This window comes from Copadichromis virginalis, linkage group LG15, assembly GCF_057382275.1.
Source record: "Copadichromis virginalis isolate Kocher_CV1m ecotype Utaka linkage group LG15, C_Virginalis_male_GT1.1, whole genome shotgun sequence".
Taxonomy (NCBI): domain Eukaryota; kingdom Metazoa; phylum Chordata; class Actinopteri; order Cichliformes; family Cichlidae; genus Copadichromis; species Copadichromis virginalis.
The window spans coordinates 38125343-38145132 of record NC_140632.1 but is presented as its reverse complement, the minus strand read 5'-3'; the positions used below and the strand labels follow the sequence as shown (position 1 = coordinate 38145132).

General features: G+C 40.1%; 2 protein-coding genes across 2 annotated transcripts in view; both read left to right on the top strand.

Moving 5' to 3' along the window:
• The first annotated feature begins 7636 nt into the window (after positions 1–7636).
• LOC146692961 (uncharacterized) lies at positions 7637–9935 on the top strand. Its single transcript, XM_085433255.1, has 3 exons — positions 7637–8516; positions 9051–9149; positions 9248–9935. The coding sequence occupies exons 1-3, from the start codon at positions 7751–7753 to the stop codon at positions 9343–9345; spliced, it is 963 nt and encodes a 320-aa protein (XP_085289381.1). The 5' UTR covers positions 7637–7750; the 3' UTR covers positions 9346–9935.
• Positions 9936–10916: 981 nt separating this feature from the next.
• psmd1 (proteasome 26S subunit, non-ATPase 1) overlaps positions 10917–19790 on the top strand; it is a 36471-nt gene continuing 27597 nt past the window's right edge. Inside the window, exons 1-16 of the mRNA XM_085433254.1 lie at positions 10917–11111; positions 11680–11723; positions 11982–12055; positions 12360–12529; positions 12685–12893; positions 13040–13183; positions 14091–14317; positions 14636–14696; positions 15335–15463; positions 15607–15695; positions 15802–15880; positions 16035–16208; positions 16361–16472; positions 17160–17356; positions 17751–17846; positions 18298–18362. Coding sequence (XP_085289380.1) covers positions 11096–11111; positions 11680–11723; positions 11982–12055; positions 12360–12529; positions 12685–12893; positions 13040–13183; positions 14091–14317; positions 14636–14696; positions 15335–15463; positions 15607–15695; positions 15802–15880; positions 16035–16208; positions 16361–16472; positions 17160–17356; positions 17751–17846; positions 18298–18362 — 1886 coding nt within the window. The 5' untranslated portion in view covers positions 10917–11095. The remainder of the gene's footprint in view (positions 11112–11679; positions 11724–11981; positions 12056–12359; positions 12530–12684; positions 12894–13039; positions 13184–14090; positions 14318–14635; positions 14697–15334; positions 15464–15606; positions 15696–15801; positions 15881–16034; positions 16209–16360; positions 16473–17159; positions 17357–17750; positions 17847–18297; positions 18363–19790) is intronic.

The window sequence follows — 19790 nt, the reverse complement described above, 5'->3', positions numbered from 1 at the left end:
CAATGACCGTTGACCTCTTTGTGTGTTTCTGATTGTTTGATTGCTTTTGTGCAGCGCTAACTCTTTATTTTGTTTTTTTTTTACTGCAACATATATTCAGATCTCAAGTGTCAACATATAGTTCACAGGTCAAAACAGACCCAACAAAGGGTCCAACCAGCAAATGGGCTCCAACCCGCTTGCGGGCATTTCCAAATCTTAAAATTGTGTATTTCTATTTATTTACTTTTTTACTGACTTTTTGTGGCCATATTGCCACAGTTACAGTTAAGAACTGACTGCATTATCAGTTCTCATGGTCCAAACTGTGTAATTTAATCCAAACTAGAGATCTCAGTTGTTGTTACCAACATGCTGCCATACCAGCCTTCATAACACTCCAAGCAAGGTGGCCAAGACGAGGGGCAATACCAACGGCAGCAGACAGGCTTAATATGGAAATGCTGAGACAGATTTTTGAAAGTGCAGTCATCATTTTGCTGGTTTCAAAATTTCCTTAACTCACTTTTGTGATTTGATTGACATTTAAATGTATTTTCATGGTGGCGTATAGGAGTCATTTAAAGAACACAATGTGATGGCAACATCTTGTAACCAAGACATTTCAAGAGGTTACAACACATTCACAATGATAATGACACGTGTCTGCGCAATAAACCATCCAAAATACACCAGGCAGCCACAACATTAAAACCACTTGCCCAAGGTTGAGAAAATCCTCCTCATCTCACTAAAGAGCTCTGATTTATTGGTCCTCTTGGGATCAAACTTGCTCTGGTTCATCTTGTGGACGCTAGATAAGATTGCGGATACTCTGGGGGCCAGTTTTTGCCATGCAGCGTGGTACAATGTCCTGCTGGCAGCTGCCGTTGGGGAGCACTGTTACCTAGGTGTGTACAAATGAAAGTAATATCCACATAAATGCTAGTACCCAAAGTTTTGGAGCAGAGCAACGCAAGGTAATGAAATGATAAACATTCACTTCATCTGTCAGTGCTCAGCTTTGTGTTGTAGTAGAATAAGTATTCAGGGCCTTTTAGCAAAGTAAAAGTTACCGTAATAGCATAATTTACACGCAAGTTATCAAAACGGAAAACGCACTTTTTAAGCACACCACCCGCAATAACATGTCATTATGATGACCAGTGCATTAATGTGTAAGCTAAATATTTCTGTTGTATTTGGCTGAGGAGTAACTACTTACTTCTTCATGTCTTTAGGTTTAATCACTAAAATATTGTGATATAAGAGACACAGATCAAAAGTTTGCTACGTAAAATCTTAATCTGCAAATTAGCCGGTACAGCTGTGAGAATAATACCAAATAGCACAAATACTTCATGCAGTACTAAAATATTGCACTTTACCCCTGCACCAAGCACCGGGGTGTTTGGTGTCGGAGTGCAGCCTCTAGTTGTTTACGTGTTTTTGTTTTTTCCAAAGGACCAAACCAGCTATATGAGCGCAGAGGTGACGTATGATTACCTTCGACAATGCAACTTCTGAGCACAACTCGCAGAAAACGCGCAAGTGCACATCCGCCTGTCTTTCATTTTTTCAGTCATACGCATGCCTGAAGTTCCCCCCAAACAGCCGCAGCGTTTACTGTCAGCCCGCTGACATGTGAATGACACTTGAGGTAGACCATGAAATTGACAAACGACGTTTGCAGGGAAATCAGTGACGTCTGCGTGGTTTGAATCATATCTGACGATCAGTGTACAAATCAACAGCTTAACCAGCTAAACCGAGTACCAAAGCCCTAACAGATGGTGCGCCAGTGTCCACACACACACACACACACACACACACAGCCAGGGTGTTCTCAAAGAGTGATGTGTCATCCTGTAGTAATGACACCGCAAATAAGACGAGATGGCTCAGACGCTGAATGTGCATCCCATTTACTCATTCGTTGTATTCATTATTCCTCTACTCCACGCAGCTTGTTTTGAGTGACTGAATATTTTGTTCCGCTCTGACATTCATTGAGCAAAACAGCGCGCAATGGTGCTGGGTGATATATTTAATGAAATGCAGTACATGATGCTTCTTGGGTGGTAGTTGACTACCAGAGACTTGGCCAGGCTGTGTATAAAATATCACCCTTAGTTGTAAAATACTGCCATCTAGTGGACATAAGTCTGCACAAATGTTTAATGCTGAAGAAAATTCCATCCAAAGGCTTTTATTTTTTTATTTTATTGCCTTCTGCAATTCATCACTGTAACGCTAAAACTGAAACTTACTCACTGCTGCAGTAAAAATATGCAAATGTTTCCGCCTTAATTCTGGATAGAAATGCATAAAAGTCATGCTTGTTTTTAAGGTCTGAATTTAGGAATACACATTTTGCCTACAGAGCTGCCCATTACTTTTCATGGCACAGATTCAACAAGGTGCTGGAAACATTTCTCAGAAATTCTTGTCCATAACGTCATGATAGCATCACACAGTTGTTGCCAATTTGTCAGCTGCACATCCATGATGTAAATTGTCCATTCTATGGTGGCTATGAAGGCCACAGAAGATCACAGCGTTTATGTTCAAGAAACCAGTTGAGAATAAATGATGCTCACTTGGTAATAATGGGCCCAAAGTGTGCCAAGAAAATATCCCCCACATATTACACCAACAGGCAGGATTATTCCATGCATTTATGTTGTTCACATTAAATTCTGATGTCCTGCTGAAATCAAGACTTGTCAGACAGGGCAGCATTTTCCACACTTCTAGTGTCCAATTCTGGTGTGATAAATTCTTTAATTAAAAATTATCAGCTATGGATATAAAATTATAAAATTATACCAGTTGGAGGGAGAGGGGTTGAGTTGGACATCAGTGAGCACCTTACCAAAGCTGAAAGGAGATGATTTATGCAGCAAAAAAGTATATAGTGGCGCTATAATGGCTATATTCAGTTTGGATTCTTGCCCTATGGTTATGTGATGTGCTGGGGGTGAAGGAAGCCTGAAAATTTTGAGAACCACTGTATTATATGGGACACACATAACAAGTGACAGATTTTCTTTCTGGCTTTTGATTTTGTCTTTGTAAATGTGAGCATATCCACATAAGAGTAGGACTTTTCTTCTTCGTCTTCTTTACTTTTTATGATTTCAGGCTTTGACAGTGATACTCCTGCCTCCTCAAGAGTGTTCTTGATTTGTTAAATGTTCTAAGGTTTTTTATCTTAATCATGGAAATAATTCTGTCATCATCCATCTGTGGTCTTTCGGGATTTTTGCTGTTACTGAGCTAGTGCACAATTTTTCTTCACACACCAGACTTTTTGCCATGTTTCTGATAGGTTTTTTTCTTTTCTTTTGTTTTTTTAGCCTAATTATGGTCTCCTTCGCTTGCATTAACTTCTGTTTGCACCTCATATTGAAAGTTTTGATGAAAAGATACCAAATAACTCACCTGCCCATTGCGCTGCTTATCAGTAACCTTGTACCCTGAAAAACAGCCTCTAAAAATGGGGAACTATCTAAAACAAATGGCGGTTAATCCTAAACAGTCGATCCAATAATTTTGCTAAACTCTTTGAATTAAAGTTGAAGTCTTCACTTCAATCCCATATTGACTGTTTAAAATCCACCGTGGTGGTGCACAGAGAGATGTAAACCTACCACAAACCTACCTTTGGTCTCGTCTGTCTAAAGGACATTGTTCCTGAAGTCTTGTGGTTTGTTCAGGTGTAATTTTCCTAACCTAAGCTGTGCTGCCATGTTCTTTTCAGAGAGGAGAGGCTTTCTTCTGGCAACCCCTCCGAACAGATCATACGTGATTAGTCTTTTTCTAACTGTCGTGCACTTTAACATTAAACATGTTAACTGAAACTTGAGGAATATTAGATGTAGCTCTTGGGTATTTTGCACTTTCTCTGAGGTTTGCATGTTCTGACCTTGAGATGAATTTGCTGATGATCAGTTAATCAGGTACATTTAATTAGCAGCACCTAGCTTCACTCTTTGCCTTATTTCCTATGGAAACAGTAAGGGTGTACTTAGTTTTTACATGACTGTATTTCTAGCTGAAGGGTCAAACAAGGTGAGCTGTTTGATAATCGATGTATCCTAAACCACAAAATAAACTGTAAGTACCTTACTTAAAATGAGAAAAGCTGGAAAAAAGGAAGGAAATGATGCAGTTTTATAGAATTTAAATTTCTGCAATTATTCAGTAACTGTCTCCTAAAACAAAATGGGTCATTGTCATGCTATTCTTCTTTTCTTTGTTTTTTTTCTCCCATTATAATCTGGAATGTTAAAATCCATACTGTGTTAATTATAATATACCTAGTTTGTGGCTAACATTAAACATTTGTGGAGTAACAGGATCAGAGAAGTTTCTAAGTGATATTCTGCTGATTTAAAGTGCATTTAAACAAATTGTGTCATGTGTGGAAATCAGGGCCACGGAGAGGAATTGCCTCCACATCACTGGGTGACTCACCACTCCTGCAGAATTCTTCTTCAACAGGTCTGTCCTTACTTACCTCAAGGAAAACATAGGTCCATATTAGTTAGTATTAGCAAAGCTTTACAGTATAGAGTAAGAGTTTGTTTTCTAAAAGTGTTAAAACTGCAATGAAATGTTTTGTCTTCTCTGAAATGTGTCCAGAGTATTGCTGGCACCATTGCAGAGTCAATATGAAACCAATGTGACAGAGAAGGACGTCCACAGAGCAAGACGAAGCTCTACACCTGCTGATGACTCAGTTTTGCCTCCAAACATCCTGAACGGCTCTCATCTGTCTTCTCTCAAAGCGCTTGCTCGTCCATGATAGTTCCTCTTCCTGTTCAGCTGCCTGAGGCTTTCTTGAGCAGCTCATCTTGGGCAGGTGTCTTGATGTATTCACAGGCGCTTTTTGTTACATCCTGGATTGTGGCTCCCTCTTTCCATTGCTTATAGATCCTAATACCTGGCTGTGACTCGCCTTTGTGCGTCTTTATCACGGTTCCCACTGGCTTCTGGGATACTCAGTTACTTGTAGTTGCCCTGTATATTCTGGCTCCTATCAACCGCTTCAGCCCGGATCACCTCCCCTCTCTTTGTAACCATTGAGCCACACCTAACTTATGTGAACGACATCACATTATCCTCACTTCAAATCTTTGTAAGGTGGATCAGTAAGTTCTCATTCATGCCATACTTGAGAAACTTACAATGAATTTCTTCAGTTCAATAAATAGTTTAAAATCATTTTTAGCAAATTCACCTGTGACATTTCTCTCTGCTTACTTTGACATTGTTTTTTTAAGAAAGAAAATTTGAGAAAAAATATACACTGATTATGTTTGTTCTCAAATTCCTGTTAGTATTATTTTAAGATAAAATTCATACAGCCAAAAAAAACCTCATGAGCACAAAATTTGCACCCAGGTAAAACATTTATCCACAAGATGGCGGCAAAACAAAGACTATCTCGACTGACCTGAGCAGCGTGTCCCCTTTACTGCAAGTCATTGGCCTGCTCACATTCAACTCATGTCCTCTGTCTCTATTGAATAAATCCACTCCAACCCCCATAAAAACTCAATTTTTATATTGTGTTTGGAAGAAGAGAAATAAGAAAAACTCCAAAGTTTCTTATTACATGATTAAAAAAAACAAAAATAAAATCACAAGAAGAAATGTTGCAGGATAACTGTGTACTTTCAGAGGAAAAATACTTTTAAAGAGCAGCTGCGTTCAGAGTGCAGAAAGAGTGAAGTCTCATTGTTCATCACTGGGTTTATTATTACTAGAAAAAGCATCATGTTCTCGTGAAATGAGTGACCTGACTTGAGTCAGTAAGCTGGAATGAAAAGCTGTTGATTTCTTTCATTTTTAAGAAAATGTGTTGAAGAGTTACAGTGAGGCATGTAAAAAGAAGAGTAAATAAACAGGCTTATTTTCAATATCTAATAACCAGATGCACTCATTTGTCTATCCAGGTATGCTTTTACTGCATTTGCAGCGTGTCTGGCATCAGTTTCCTGCTGAAACATGAAGCTGTTGCCAATCAGATGTTTTCTAAATTGTATTGAATGGTGGATCAAAATCTGATGGTACTTTCCTTTTTTCATAATTCCATTATTTTGACAAGACCCCCATGACAGAGCCTCCACTGTATTTTACTGGTGCCCTTGGTCCTCTGACCTCCTCCATGCATACTGATGATGATTTGACAAAAAAAACAAAAACAAAAAAACCTCTCAAATATGGCTTCATCATCCGTAAAGCATGTTGCACTGATTTTCAGTGCAGTTCTTGTGCAATTTGGCATTTGTTTTTTTCTTATCTCTCATTGGCATGACTTTCAACTGCTTTTAATTTGTTGTAGATATTTTTAGATGTTCAGCGTCTTCTTCGGTCCTTCGCCTTTCCAGTTTCCTCAGACTAATCAAACTGTGTTATCACTGCCATTTTAGAAATTTAGAAAGGCTGATGACGGATGGCTCAAGACTTCTGCACAGAACTTTATCTGGAAATGAGGTTTCTTTCAACAATATGTAAAAAGTTTTTCAAGGGTGATAACAGTGCCATTTCTTGTTTTGAATTTTGCTTTGGACTTCATGTTATTGCAGTTCGCCTGTGTCTCTGTGTCTCTCTCTCTGGTCAAAGTGGGCTTCCTGACCCCGAGTCTCTCCTTTTATGGTTTGAAAAGGTCAGTAGACTGACTCCAGCATACACAACAAACGTAGTGTGGGAACTGTCCAAAGTGTTGAAATGTACGCCTTGAATTTGCTGGGAGAGAAATGTTGGTGGTTGTGCTATAAGCATAAAAAGTAACAGTATTGTGTGTATTTTGTACATAACAGGTTTTAACTAAAAAACACTTAAAGCTGTACTGTTCAGTTACACTGCAAAGACATGACGAAGCAAGTGCACCACCCACCTAATCAGTGTTCAGCTAGTCTAAAGGTCAAAGGCTGAAACCTCTGCATTGATTTTGGTCCAACTTTATAGTTTATTATCCATCAGTAAACAATCTCACACAAACTCAGCAGCTGAAGTTATTCCATTTGGATTTCAGTTAACGAACTCAATGGCATTTTAGGATGACGGCACCTTTTAATTTGAGGAACAAACGTGGGTGGATTAAAGGATTAGTCTGAAGTACTCATGAGCTTGTTGAAGTAGAGAGGAGTTTGAGTGTGAAAGTCATTTTTTGATCTCATAATGAAGTCAAATATTTCCAGAAATGGGCTGTTTTATCAAATGTGGGTCAGACAAATAAACTTTTGTGCCCTCTGTCATTTCTTTTTTTCCATTTAGATAAGAATTTATGACTCTGGAGAGAAGTCGAGACTGTTTTCCATGTGAATAGTGGGAATAAAGAAAGTGAAGTCTACACCCTGAGGTTTAAATATCCACCATTTACCCCACAATACTTCTAAGAAATTCTTAGAAAATAAAAAAAAACTGTACTATTTTTCCCCTTTCATCCCCTCTGACTGCTGTTAAATGATATTCTAGGATAATTGGTAGTAATGTATTTCCAATATGTATTTCTGTCTAGTTATCCATTAAAGATTAACTTCATTATCAAGCCACTGTCGTTTGGTTATTGACGGTTAGCCACGCCCACTAAAAGGATCAGCCAATACAAATGCGAGTAGATCCCCCCCACCCTCCTCCTCACACACACACACACCCTTCCCGCTGATGACCGTAAACAAGTTTCACCGGTTCACCCTCCGGCAATGGATTGACGATTCATGTAAATAAAACAGATCGACGCAGCTTAAATTGCGCAAGGATGGCGGACGAGGAGTCACTGAAGGACACGCTACCGGACGAGGAGAGGGAGTTTCAGAAGGCTATAGCGAAAATTGGAGGTAGCGAGAGGATTTATTTGGTGAGTGATGTCTGCAGAAGTAAAGATTTGGACGGAGATGACGCCAAAATATTGCAGGAGTTCGTACGCGACATGTTTCACGACGGCAGTCTGGTGGCAAACGGTCATGGTGGCCCCCAGTCAAGTCCGACGAGCGATCATGGCGGTAAAGCAAGTACAAACCACGTTTCCAGCGAGGCGGAGACTGGAAAGGGCAATGAAAATTATCTAACAGCGAGGCCCAAGGACTTGGAATTGGGAGAGGACAGAGAGAAAAAGAGACGACCAGCGGGTAGTAGCAATGCTCAGAGGACAGCAACGAGGAGGGCGAACAGTCACAGCCTGAAGCGAGCGATAGACTCCCCTGTCATCATATTCATCTTCAGACAGACTTTCATCGGCCGAGCTCCAAACGAGGTGTGCTTAAAAGAGATCCTCAAGGATGTAAAGGCACGCACGAAACGCGCTACAATCGCTCGGCCAGCTCTGATTGGATTAATCCACACAACCGACGAGAGCGCCGAGACGCGCCGGTGCGCCCAGCTTCTGGAGCGTCTGATCCGCTCGGTGTTCCACAACCATGCATCAGAGGCGATATGGGTCGGCTGCTTCATCCCGAAGACAGACACCCTAATGCTCAGCATCAAGAAAAACGTCTGCAGAGTTATACATTCATCTCAAGCAGCAGGTGTACACACATTCCACTTGTAGCAAAACCTCAGAAAAGCTTATTTATTTCATGCAGTGTGTAGAAAAAAAAATGTTTTAGTGTGACCATCTGCAACAACCGCACACACCCATGTCAGCAGGACACATGCTTGTAAACATGGAGTTTGAACCCTGGCACATTTAACCAGGCCAGCATGGGAATATTGTACAATGTACAGCATATTAGATCAGCAAGAGGCAAACAGCATAATTTGTCCAAGATATAATATGTTAACTATTATACCGAAGCCTCCACTACTCATAATATGATCGTTGTATGCTCACCAATGAGCACTACTTCAATTCAAGTCCATACAGGACATACTTTAATGTACTTTAATGAGAGAGAGCTCACTCTTGTGTAGGCCACTTCATGACACTCACAAGACCACACTGCACACATTTTTCTTCCCAGGCAGGGCTGCAAAGGCCAGGAAACAATGGGAGCATTCACAAAACGGTCGCCCCCTTAGAAAAGCTGCCACATTGTTAAACGCTTCTTATCGCCTTTCAGATAATACTAGGGATGAAGGGAACCCAGTTTTCTGGCCATTGCAACGTTGGTTCAGCCACAGGAGAAGAGAAGACCGAGGTTCAAGCAGCGAGCAAAGAGGTAGCTGCAAAGTAACTTCAGCAGAGAAATGCCTGAACTGCACCACAGTCCTGCAGTCACTTATTTTCACTGCAAGCTCACAAGTTGTCTTTTTTCAGGTGACGCTGAAAGTGCAGAAGAGGGCATCCCTCTGAAAGCCTGTGCCTTGTCTACTGGACCAACTCTGAATGGAGATCCATCTGGAGGAGACGGCTAATGTAACCTGTGTGCTTTTTAGACTGTGAAAAGAGAAGCTGACCTCAGTGCTTTGCTACAGTGTTACAATTTTTCTTTGTGATGCTCAGGGACCCACTTCTTATGAGTCAGCATACTTCTTGTCACGTCAAAGCCACCTAAACACTGTCAGGTTTGAAACATGCATTAGTTTGTTACGTGTTGAGAAAGCGTTAGACGGCTTACAGCATAAGTACTCTTATAAAATGATACAGGACTTGATTCCTGGCTCACTGTTTGTCAGGGAACTTGTGTATATCAAATACAGGGAATTAAAGAACAAAATCAACTGACATGATAAAAGCCTTAAAATGTGAAATCTCGCACAGTTTACCTGAATCCAGGTCACGTTCTCGCCTAGAAGCACTGCACTAATTTTCCGGAAAACCGTATTAATTGGATAACAGGGACCCTGGGTGCTTTACTTAAGATTTTATTTTTCATTTTCATTAGGATTTTGTGTCTTAGAGACAACTTTTAGGACCACCAATATTTGTAACGAGATTTATGTCACTTGTATTTATGTAGCCTACTGACTTATTCATCCCTTTAAATAAACATCATTGGACTTGCCTGAGTGTTCAGCTTTGTTTTAAAACACATACTCCTTGCCTATTCTTTCAATAAAGTAAAAACTGCCTGGGTGACAACTAGTAGTCATCAAAAGCTGTATTGTCATACAACTTTGCATGAAAAACACGCCGCCCCTTGGCTTCCACGATCTTCATTTAATGGCCAGATGTGCTAATTTACTGTTTGTAAGCGACCTGCCTTGTCTTGACAGAAACGTAGAAGATAGTGATGTGTCGGTCGCGAATGAAACGGCTCTTAGAGCCGACTCTTTGAAGTGAACGACATGAGCCAACTCCTTATTGGGAACCGTGGGGTTTGTTTTTTTTCTTTCTCTCACCCTCTCTCTCGCACTTTTTCTCCACTCCACTCCGCACACGAGCCTTGTGCAGTTGCAGATGATAAAGGATTCAGAAAGTTTATTCATGCAGGCCCATAAGACAGAGAATGTGTATCTTCTTTTTGTTTTCATATTTTAATTTATATTTAATTGTGTTGTGGTTTGCAGTGTTTTGTGTTGTTTCACTTTAAAATTGTTTAAAAGGAAAAAGCTGAAAATTTAAATAGTTAAAAGTTGAAATCCTTTACAATAGTAATTCCTTTTGTGCATAATTTTATATTATGGTTAATAATAAATTAATTAAAGCAACAAAACAACCTGAAGAGTCGGTTGGGAGCCGAAAGCACCGGATCTTTTTAGTGAGTAGAGCCGAAAGAGCCGGTTCTCTAAAAATAGTCGGAAATCCCAACACTAGTAGAAGAGCTGCTGGGCTGGCAGGTCGCCATTTGAGGTGCCAGTGTAAAAATCGGATACATTCAACTACATTTACAAATTCCCCACATTTTTTCAAATAATATTTACGTTATCTTTATGTTAATTAGTTATAAAACTGGAATATGTTGGTCCAACTGATGAATCCAGCGTGAATTGTATACATTTTTTTACGTTTTTAATCAGGCATAGTTACAGCTGGCCAACCCGAGGGTCCTTCAGACAGGGACTTGCGGTGTTGAACAAAAAGAAGTTAGCAGCGGCTGCGTTCAGTTCGGTGGTTAAACATATCCAAATATTGCAAATCTTTTCTTTAATTTCTCACAAATCACACGAAATTTCGCCGTCACACTAGGATACGCGGGACCGAGGAGGGACCGAAGAGCCAATCATGATAACATCTGCCGGTAAGTAGTTAAAGGTAGCTTTATTTTGTTAGCCGTTGCCATTGATTTAGCTGAGTCACACGGCTAGTACTTGGCAGCCCACCATAGACCGTTGATCACATATAAAATTACTAAAGTAGTTATAGTAAGGAGAAACACATTTCATTGTGGATTTCCCGTGCTTCAGAAATGGTTTTAATCACTACAAGGCTGTTTAAATGGAGGAAGCGGAAATAAATTACAGTAATGGCAACAGCATGGATCTTTATAGATAAACATGTTCATTTTTGCTTTCATCTGAGACGTAATTTCCGATGACGTTATGTGTTTGAATACATCCTAAATGCTGCTGTCATCTTAGTATTGCTATAAACAATCTTCAAATTGCCAGATTTTGGGCTAACATTATATTTGATCCTCAATAAGCTTCTGTATCTCCTCAGACCGTATTGTAATGTAATGTATTCTTAGAATGTATTGTCTTTGATTTGCAAATGTATTTAGTATTTGAAATGACCGTTGGATCAAAAGAAAAGTATTTGGATTTTATGAAGTAAACATCCATTTAATAATTTCTTTTGTTTTCTAGCTGGAATTATTTCTCTCCTTGATGAGGATGAGCCCCAGCTTAAGGTAAGAGTTGGCTGTAGGGTAGTCAATTGAATATTCGGGTAACGGGAGATTTTCATGTCTTGTTATCTCACCACAAGAGATACAGTTGCAGAGATAAAGTCTCTTGACTTTTATGAATTGTCAGTGTGGCCCATCAAGTTTTGGTCAATGTTTTAATTTTCTACGTGACATAAATGTAAACTCATTTGGTGTATGCAGTATTACATAAAAGTGAATACAAAGATGAATATTTAAACAACACGTCTGTTTTTCTTGCAGGAGTTTGCTCTGCACAAGCTAGATGCCATTGTGAATGACTTTTGGGCTGAGATTTCAGGATCCGTGGATAAGATGTAAGTAGCGAAGAGCTTATATTATAGTTATTACAGTACTGTAACATAAGTCAGCAGGAACTTAAGCTCATTGTTTATTTCTATGTCTGTTGTAGGGTTAAAGATTTAACTGACTTTCCCTGTAAATGCTGAGACACTGACATCAGTATTTACTCTCCCTCAAAGCTCCCTCATAGTTCAGTAATAAATGCAGAACTGAATGATTTTGATCATCTCTGATCTGATCTACAATTTACTCAATGGTGATTAGAAAAATGGCTCCTGACAGTTTTGTTTTATGTAACTTGTTGTTGTCTCCTCACAGTGAAGTCCTATATGAGGATGAGTCTTTCCGGAGTAGAGAATTTGCAGCCTTGGTGGCCTCCAAGGTTTTCTACCATCTTGGAGCCTTTGAAGAGTCTCTAAATTATGCTCTTGGTGCAGGAGATCTTTTCAGTGTCACAGATGACTCAGAATATGTGGAGACCATCATTGGTGAGTGGGGGGGGGACTTCTTCTCTTCTTACCAGTGCAAAGTAAAATAAAGATGTAATGTTGGACGTAAGGTTTATCCTCCGTTGCTTTCTAATGAAAAGTATGTATGAAATAAATATATTTACCTACATAACTTGTTATTTTTGTGGATGCAGCCAAATGCATCGACCATTACACCAAGCTGCGGGTGGAGAATACCGAGCTGCCAGAGGGCGAAGAGAAGAAAACCATAGACCCCCGTCTCGAGGGCATTGTCAACAAGATGTTCCTGCGTTGCCTTGACGATCACAAGTATAAACAGGCCATTGGCATCGCCCTGGAAACAAGACGTCTGGACATGTTTGAGAAAACCATCTTAGAATCAGTCAGTGCAGTTTTCTGCTAACTTGAGATTATTTTGGATCTTTATAACAAGTTTTAATAAGATTTACGCTTTGGTTACTGCTGTTGATTGTTCAAGGTTATTAACGTTTCATCTTAAGAATTTCTTTCTTTTCACTTCCCTTCCAGAATGATGTGAGTGGCCTCCTTGCCTACAGCTTGAAGGTGTGCATGTCCCTGATGCAGAACAAGAAGTTCCGTAACAACGTGCTGAGGGTGCTGGTCAAACTCTACATGAACCTGGAAAAACCCGATTTCATCAATGTCTGTCAGGTAACAAATGAATTGTTCAAACACCTGAGCCAAGGAAACTGGCACGGGTGATCGTGCTTTCACTTCTTTTTTTCCCCCTCCAATGTTTTATCCATTGATTTGTTGTTTGTGACAGCATACACAAACACAGAAAAGAAATAAAAGGCTTTCAGGCACGAAAACATACGGAGGGAATTTAAGACAGTGCGACTCTCGAAGTTCTCAAACATGAAGAAAACCTGTCAAGAATATAACAAAAATATATTAAAAACATTTTTGCATCTTATGGGGCCGAGAAAAAAGTAAAGATCACAGCTTGTAAGAGATAATATGGTATTATTGAAGAAAAGGCCCTCATCTCCTATTAAATCTCCCCTGAATATCTGGTTTACACATGCATAATTCTTCCAGTTGTAGAAAAGATAACATCCTTAATCTAGTTTCGTAGAAGAGGCAGACTTCCAATTTATATGTTTCTTGGCAAGCACAATTCCTTCATACAGATGAATCTGGATGCCAGGTGAAAACCCAAGGGTTTCTACGGAGCATCCAAAGATTGCCAAGTTATGGTTAGGTTTAACGTCTCTGGAGAAGGCTGCTGAAAGCCACTAAAATGACGTTATGAAAAATGAAAACTCCAAATGATAAGATCAAAATTTATATGTAATCACAATCTTCATGATTCCAGAGAGTTCACTTTCAGGCACGCATTATAGCAGGTATTTTTTGTTAGATAAGAATCTCTAACGATCAGTCAACCAAACCAACATCTGCCCTGAGTCATGCTCAGAGTTATTTGTGTGATTTTTAAAATAGTTGATAGTACTGCTGTATGTTGATCACATGTACAGCTTTAATTTAATAGATTTTCCCAAACTATTTCAAACTAACATCCCTCTCCACTTATCTCTCTCTCTCCCCACTCCAGTGCCTGATATTCCTGGATGATCCGCAGGCTGTGAGTGATATCCTGGAGAAGCTGGTGAAGGAGGACAACCTGCTAATGGCCTACCAGATCTGTTTTGACCTCTATGAGAGTGCCAGCCAGCAGTTTCTGTCCTCTGTCATTCAGAACCTGCGTACCGTTGGGACACCTATTCCTGCAGTCCCTGGTTCCACAAATACAGGCACTGTGCCCACGGCAGACAAAGAGAGGTAGGCAGGGACAAAGAGTGACTAATTCTGAAGCACTTTGTCTTGGTTCATGTTTATAGGTCTTGGGCTTTTTCAGAGATAGTGGCTCTGATTTAAGGCATTTCTCTGCAGAAGAGTTATTTTAAAATGCTGTATTGTGGGAAAACCTTTTGACCCTTTGTCAGTGAGAATAAAGCCCACTAAGTTTCTGGTGGGCATCTTAAACCTTCTGAAATGAACCAAACTAAAGTAAAGAAATACAAAAGATTGAGTTTGAATTGAGTCTAATACACACACATCTTACAGACTGAAACTTGTTGTCTCTTGTATGTTTTATAGTGATGCAATGGAGACCGATGACAAAGCTGGCAGCTCACCTGCTGGAAAGCCTGCAGAAACGGTTAGCAGTTTGGATTTTTGGGGGTTTTAACTGCAGTATATCTTTGATAACTGGAGCCTGCACAACAAAGCATGTTCACCATAATCAGTACAGCTTTGTCATGTGATCAAGGCTAACAATCACAGTCACGCTAAGCAGTTTGTATACATGCACATAAAACTGGTTGCGTTGGCATCATCTGGAAAAGTCTAGAGCCACACGGTTCTCACAGGAATAACAAAAAGTAATCCTGAAACTTGATGAGGAATTCTAAAATATACTGCGAGTTAAAAGGAGTTTATTAGAGTCAGAATCAGAATCGTGTTTGCCAAGTGTATATATAGCAGTGTAGTCTAGTTAAGCATTCAAAGTCGAGAAGAAAAGTTCAAAGAAAAAATGCAGATTGCACATCATTAGTACTACCTTACTAAATATCAATACTAACTCAGTGTGGCCTTTAGCTGCAGTCTTGATAGTGTTATTGAATGCTGGGAGGGAGGAATGAATATAAAACTTCAAGTTAAAGTTGAAAGTAGAAAGAAGAAAATCAATTGAACAGTAGTTTTGGGGGGTTTTTTGGGGGAGGGGGGTTAAATAAATACACTCTGATTTGCTGCCTTTAATATATCCTGTCACATTGTCCTTCTGTCTTTTTACAGAAAGATGAGTCCAAAGACCAGAATGCAAAGATGATCAAGATCCTGAGTGGGGAGATGGCCATTGAGCTTCACCTACAATTCTTAATTCGAAATAACAATACAGATCTAATGATTCTGAAAAACACAAAGGTAACGTTCGCTGCCAGTGTAATGTGCAGTTTTGAAGAAGATTGTTTACAACCAGATGAACTGCATTTTGCTTGAGGTCACTTAATGTGCCGTAGCGACCACTTCCTGAAACTCCCTGATTTTTGTGCCTCCTTTTACTCCAGGACGCGGTTCGAAATTCAGTGTGCCACACAGCTACGGTTATAGCCAACTCCTTCATGCACACAGGAACCACAAGTGACCAGTTCCTCAGGTAACTGTGCTGGGAGGATGATAAAACACTGAAAAGATTACAGAGGGATATTGATAAACGTGTTGTTTTCGAGTGACTATAACCCCAGTGTTTTTTGTTCTTGTAGAGAAAACTTAGAATGGCTGGCAAGAGCAACAAACTGGGCAAAATTCACAGCGACAGCAAGTCTGGGTGTCATCCACAAGGTAGAGTTCTGGCACAATGATGGTAATACTAAGAAAACCAGAAAGGATTTTGTTCTAATGTTATGCTTTTCTAATCTTACTGCCTGCTCAGAATGTTTTAGACAAAGATTAAAATGTTTCTAATGTTCAAAATGTTGAAAATGCTTTCTTTCAGGGTCATGAAAAAGAGGCGCTCCAGTTAATGGCCACCTACTTGCCCAAAGATACCTCCCCTGGGTCTGCCTACCAGGAAGGAGGCGGGCTGTATGCCCTGGGCCTCATTCATGCCAACCATGGCGGGGACATCATTGACTACCTGCTCAGTCAACTCAAGAACGCCAGCAATGATGTGAGTTTTTAGGTTTGGTTTCATGCTTGGTTGTCAGATAAATGTTACACTTGTGCCCCAGCTAAAGCTTTTTAGAGAGCAGGAGCTAGTTTAAGTCTCTGTGTCAGTTTTATGCTCTCACTGATGGTGTGCTTTCTGTTCCACGGTCACAGATTGTCCGTCATGGCGGTGCTCTTGGCCTGGGCTTGGCTGCATTGGGCACGGCTAGGCAGGATGTCTACGATCTGCTCAAGTCGAACCTCTACCAGGATGATGCTGTCACTGGTACGTAGGCCCTGTCAGTGAAGGGGCTTTTTGAATTTTAAAGCCCCAGTTTGCTTTTTACTGTTCAGCTTACTAATAATGATGTTTCTACAAATATGACAAAGAAGGATTTGGTTTTTTATTTTTGTTTGTTTTGAGCATCTTTGCTACGTCCCTTATTAGAGTAGAACTTTCAGACGTTTTAAATATGTGTTTTGTTATGTTTTTTAATTGTATGTGGACCAAAAAAAAGCAGGGTTTTTTGTTTGTTTTTAATCCTGTGTGATGTGTTATGGAATTTTAATTAACAAAGCCTACAGACACAGTGAGCAGTAGGCCAACAACTTTTAATAATAAACACAAGCATGCTTGGAGAGAGCCGCCATCATGGGGCACTGACAGCAGTCTCTCTACCAATGAACAGCACAGCCCTGGTTTAAATACAGTCAGACAAAAGTACTTTCACAGCTGTTAACCCTCTCCAGAATGTGGGAGATTTTTTATAACCTTATCTCTTCTTACCGTGATTGCCCCTTGTCTCTTCCCCCATCCTCAAAAACACAGAACAAAAGGCTTCACACCTGTGGAATTTCCCCCGCTTTGTCACCCCCTTTCTCAGAGGCCTAGCTGTGTGTGTGCAATAAAGTTAGAGCTGAATGCTCTTCCACATGTTTATTGTTTATTTTTTCTGCTTCTGCGACCTCCCAGGTGAAGCTGCAGGGTTGGCTCTTGGTCTCGTCATGCTGGGCTCCAAGTCGGCTCAGGCGATCGAGGACATGGTGGGCTACGCTCAGGAGACGCAGCACGAGAAGATCTTGCGTGGCCTGGCAGTAGGAATTGCCATGGTCATGTATGGACGTATGGAGGAGGCTGATGCCCTCATTGAAAGCCTCTGTAGAGACAAGGTATGACTAAAAAACACTCAAAAATCAAATTATGTACACCATCAGGTTGAAACTTCTGTCAAAAAAAGTGACAATTGTCTTTGCCATAGGGTCAACTTACCAATATCTAGAAAATAATAGAAGTTTGATTCTTTAATGGAAAGAATCTCAGTCTGCTTCATAAAGGTCACTACTCTCCGTAAAGCTCACAATTCACTGTGCCGATATTTGATGTATCAAATCCCGTCTGCACTTACTGAACCTCAGGTTGTGTGTATTTCCCATCACATGTGAGACTCTTCCTCTGTACTTTGTGCCAAGATCTAGATGTGGGAAATTACTCAAATTATGTTGATCTTAGTTGTGTATCCAGACACAGTCTTAAAGCTCTGCTTTCTTTCACTGTCTACGGTAGGACCCCATCCTGCGGCGCTCTGGTATGTACACTGTGGCAATGGCATACTGTGGCTCTGGGAACAACAAGGCCATCCGACGCCTGCTACATGTCGCTGTGAGTGCTTCCTTTTTTCCTTCTTTACAACACTGTCACTGAAGGGAGTGCAGGTTTATAATGATGGCACTGAAGCGGATGGAAGATCCACTAATGGCCGGCCTCATAATAGCTGCTAGTCATAATATTGTCAAAAGTATGATTGTTTATTTTCTCCCTTAATCTGTCTTTTTTTTTTTTCAAAGCTTTAGTAGCTGCTGTTATTAAACTAGTGCCAGTTATTTAAAGCACTGTATTCTTTCAGGGATGATCTTGCAAAACTCTTTGCTAACAGAAATCACTGCAGAGGTGTGAACCACTTTTGTCCTGCAGGTGGCACTTGGTGCTAACTGAATTTATTAGACAGCTTAATAGTAGAGCATATTTCTTTTACTCTGAGTAGTAGGGGATGTGCATTTTTAAGATTAAATCAAGTCCCGTTTAATTGACTGCCTTTCTTTTGTCTATTAAGGTGAGTGATGTGAATGATGATGTCAGACGGGCTGCTGTCGAGTCCATTGGCTTCATCTTGTTCAGGTAAGCCAGACCCCATTCTTTAAACTATGAACGCTCTGTTTTGGTTTTTTCCGCATGCACCAAAGGCCTTTCTCTTTAAAACCTCAATACTTGTGCCAAAATTCCAGCTTTATGCAAAACACAACCTTTGAACAAAGACATACTTATTTGAGCAGATCAAATCATGCATCTGGTAAAAGGAAGGTATTCTGAAGGGTTTTCTAAATATCATTGTTATTACAAATGATGCTTCTTTATGTTAATCTTTTGAAGAGTTTTAAAAAAAGTTATATAATGACAACCAACCAGTGCTCAGTTTGCTGTCCGTCCGTTTATTTTAAACAGTTGCACAGTTATCTTTGTTTGCTGAGGGGAGGTAGAATTAAAGCTAGATGGTTTATGGTTGTTGATTTCAGTGTGTGTCACATCTGCCGCTAACTGGCTGTCTATCTTAAACGCAGCTGGCACACGAACAACAACCTCCACAAAGAGGCACGTGCATTATAGTAGAAACTCAGTGTGATTTTAGATGCTAGTTATATGTAAATTAATAAATAAAAATCATTACCTTAAAAGACTTGCAGAATGCTTACGGCAAAAGAAAATGGCACAACTATAGCCATCCGTATTAAGGTTAATAGCATTAGCTGCCACAGTAACTTTATAAAGCCGATACCTGTGGATACTCTGGTGTCCCCCACAAACTAGAAGGAGAACAGGGAGTTTACCAGTTTTTCCATCATTACAAGCAGCTGATCTCTTGGTTACTTGTGGGAGTTTTATTTAGCTTTACTACAGTTAGCTTGTTTGGGATTTTAACTTGTGAAGTGAAGTGTTGTTGGTTGATTGGCTAACACAAAAGTGTTAATGTAGCAGCTGGCAAATGAATGAAACCAGTGAATGTCATTTCCATGCAGATGTCCTGGAGCTTAGTTGGCTTTAACCAGTCAGGTTCTTGTTATTCACTACGTCACTACTGACACAGAAACAGTTTGGTTTTCTTTCTTTTTTGCTTCAGTTTTCCTGGCTGACCTTGTGTTTTTTATATTTTGTGTAATGAGTTGTCAAAATTTAGTTTAGTAGTAGTTACTGGTCTTCATGAATGATGTTCCTCTGTCAGACAATGACACCACTGAGGTCCTTATCACTTTAACTGTCTTCTCCAGTTATTTACAGGCATTTATCCCACTAACATCAGTGTTTACCCACCATAGAGCAGGGCTCGTGCTAAACAGACTGCCTGGCCACTTCACAAACATCAGGGTGTGCATTTTTAAGCCCAAAAAGGCCATGTGATATCCTGTGATCAATCGGCCACTACATAAACCTTGTGTAAATTTTCTCTGTGTTTAGAAAGACTTGTGAACCAGAGCTATTTAGTTTGCCTGCTCTTCTCTGATTTCTCACCCTAATGCCTTAAGAATAACTGCATGCACTCCGCCTCACAAG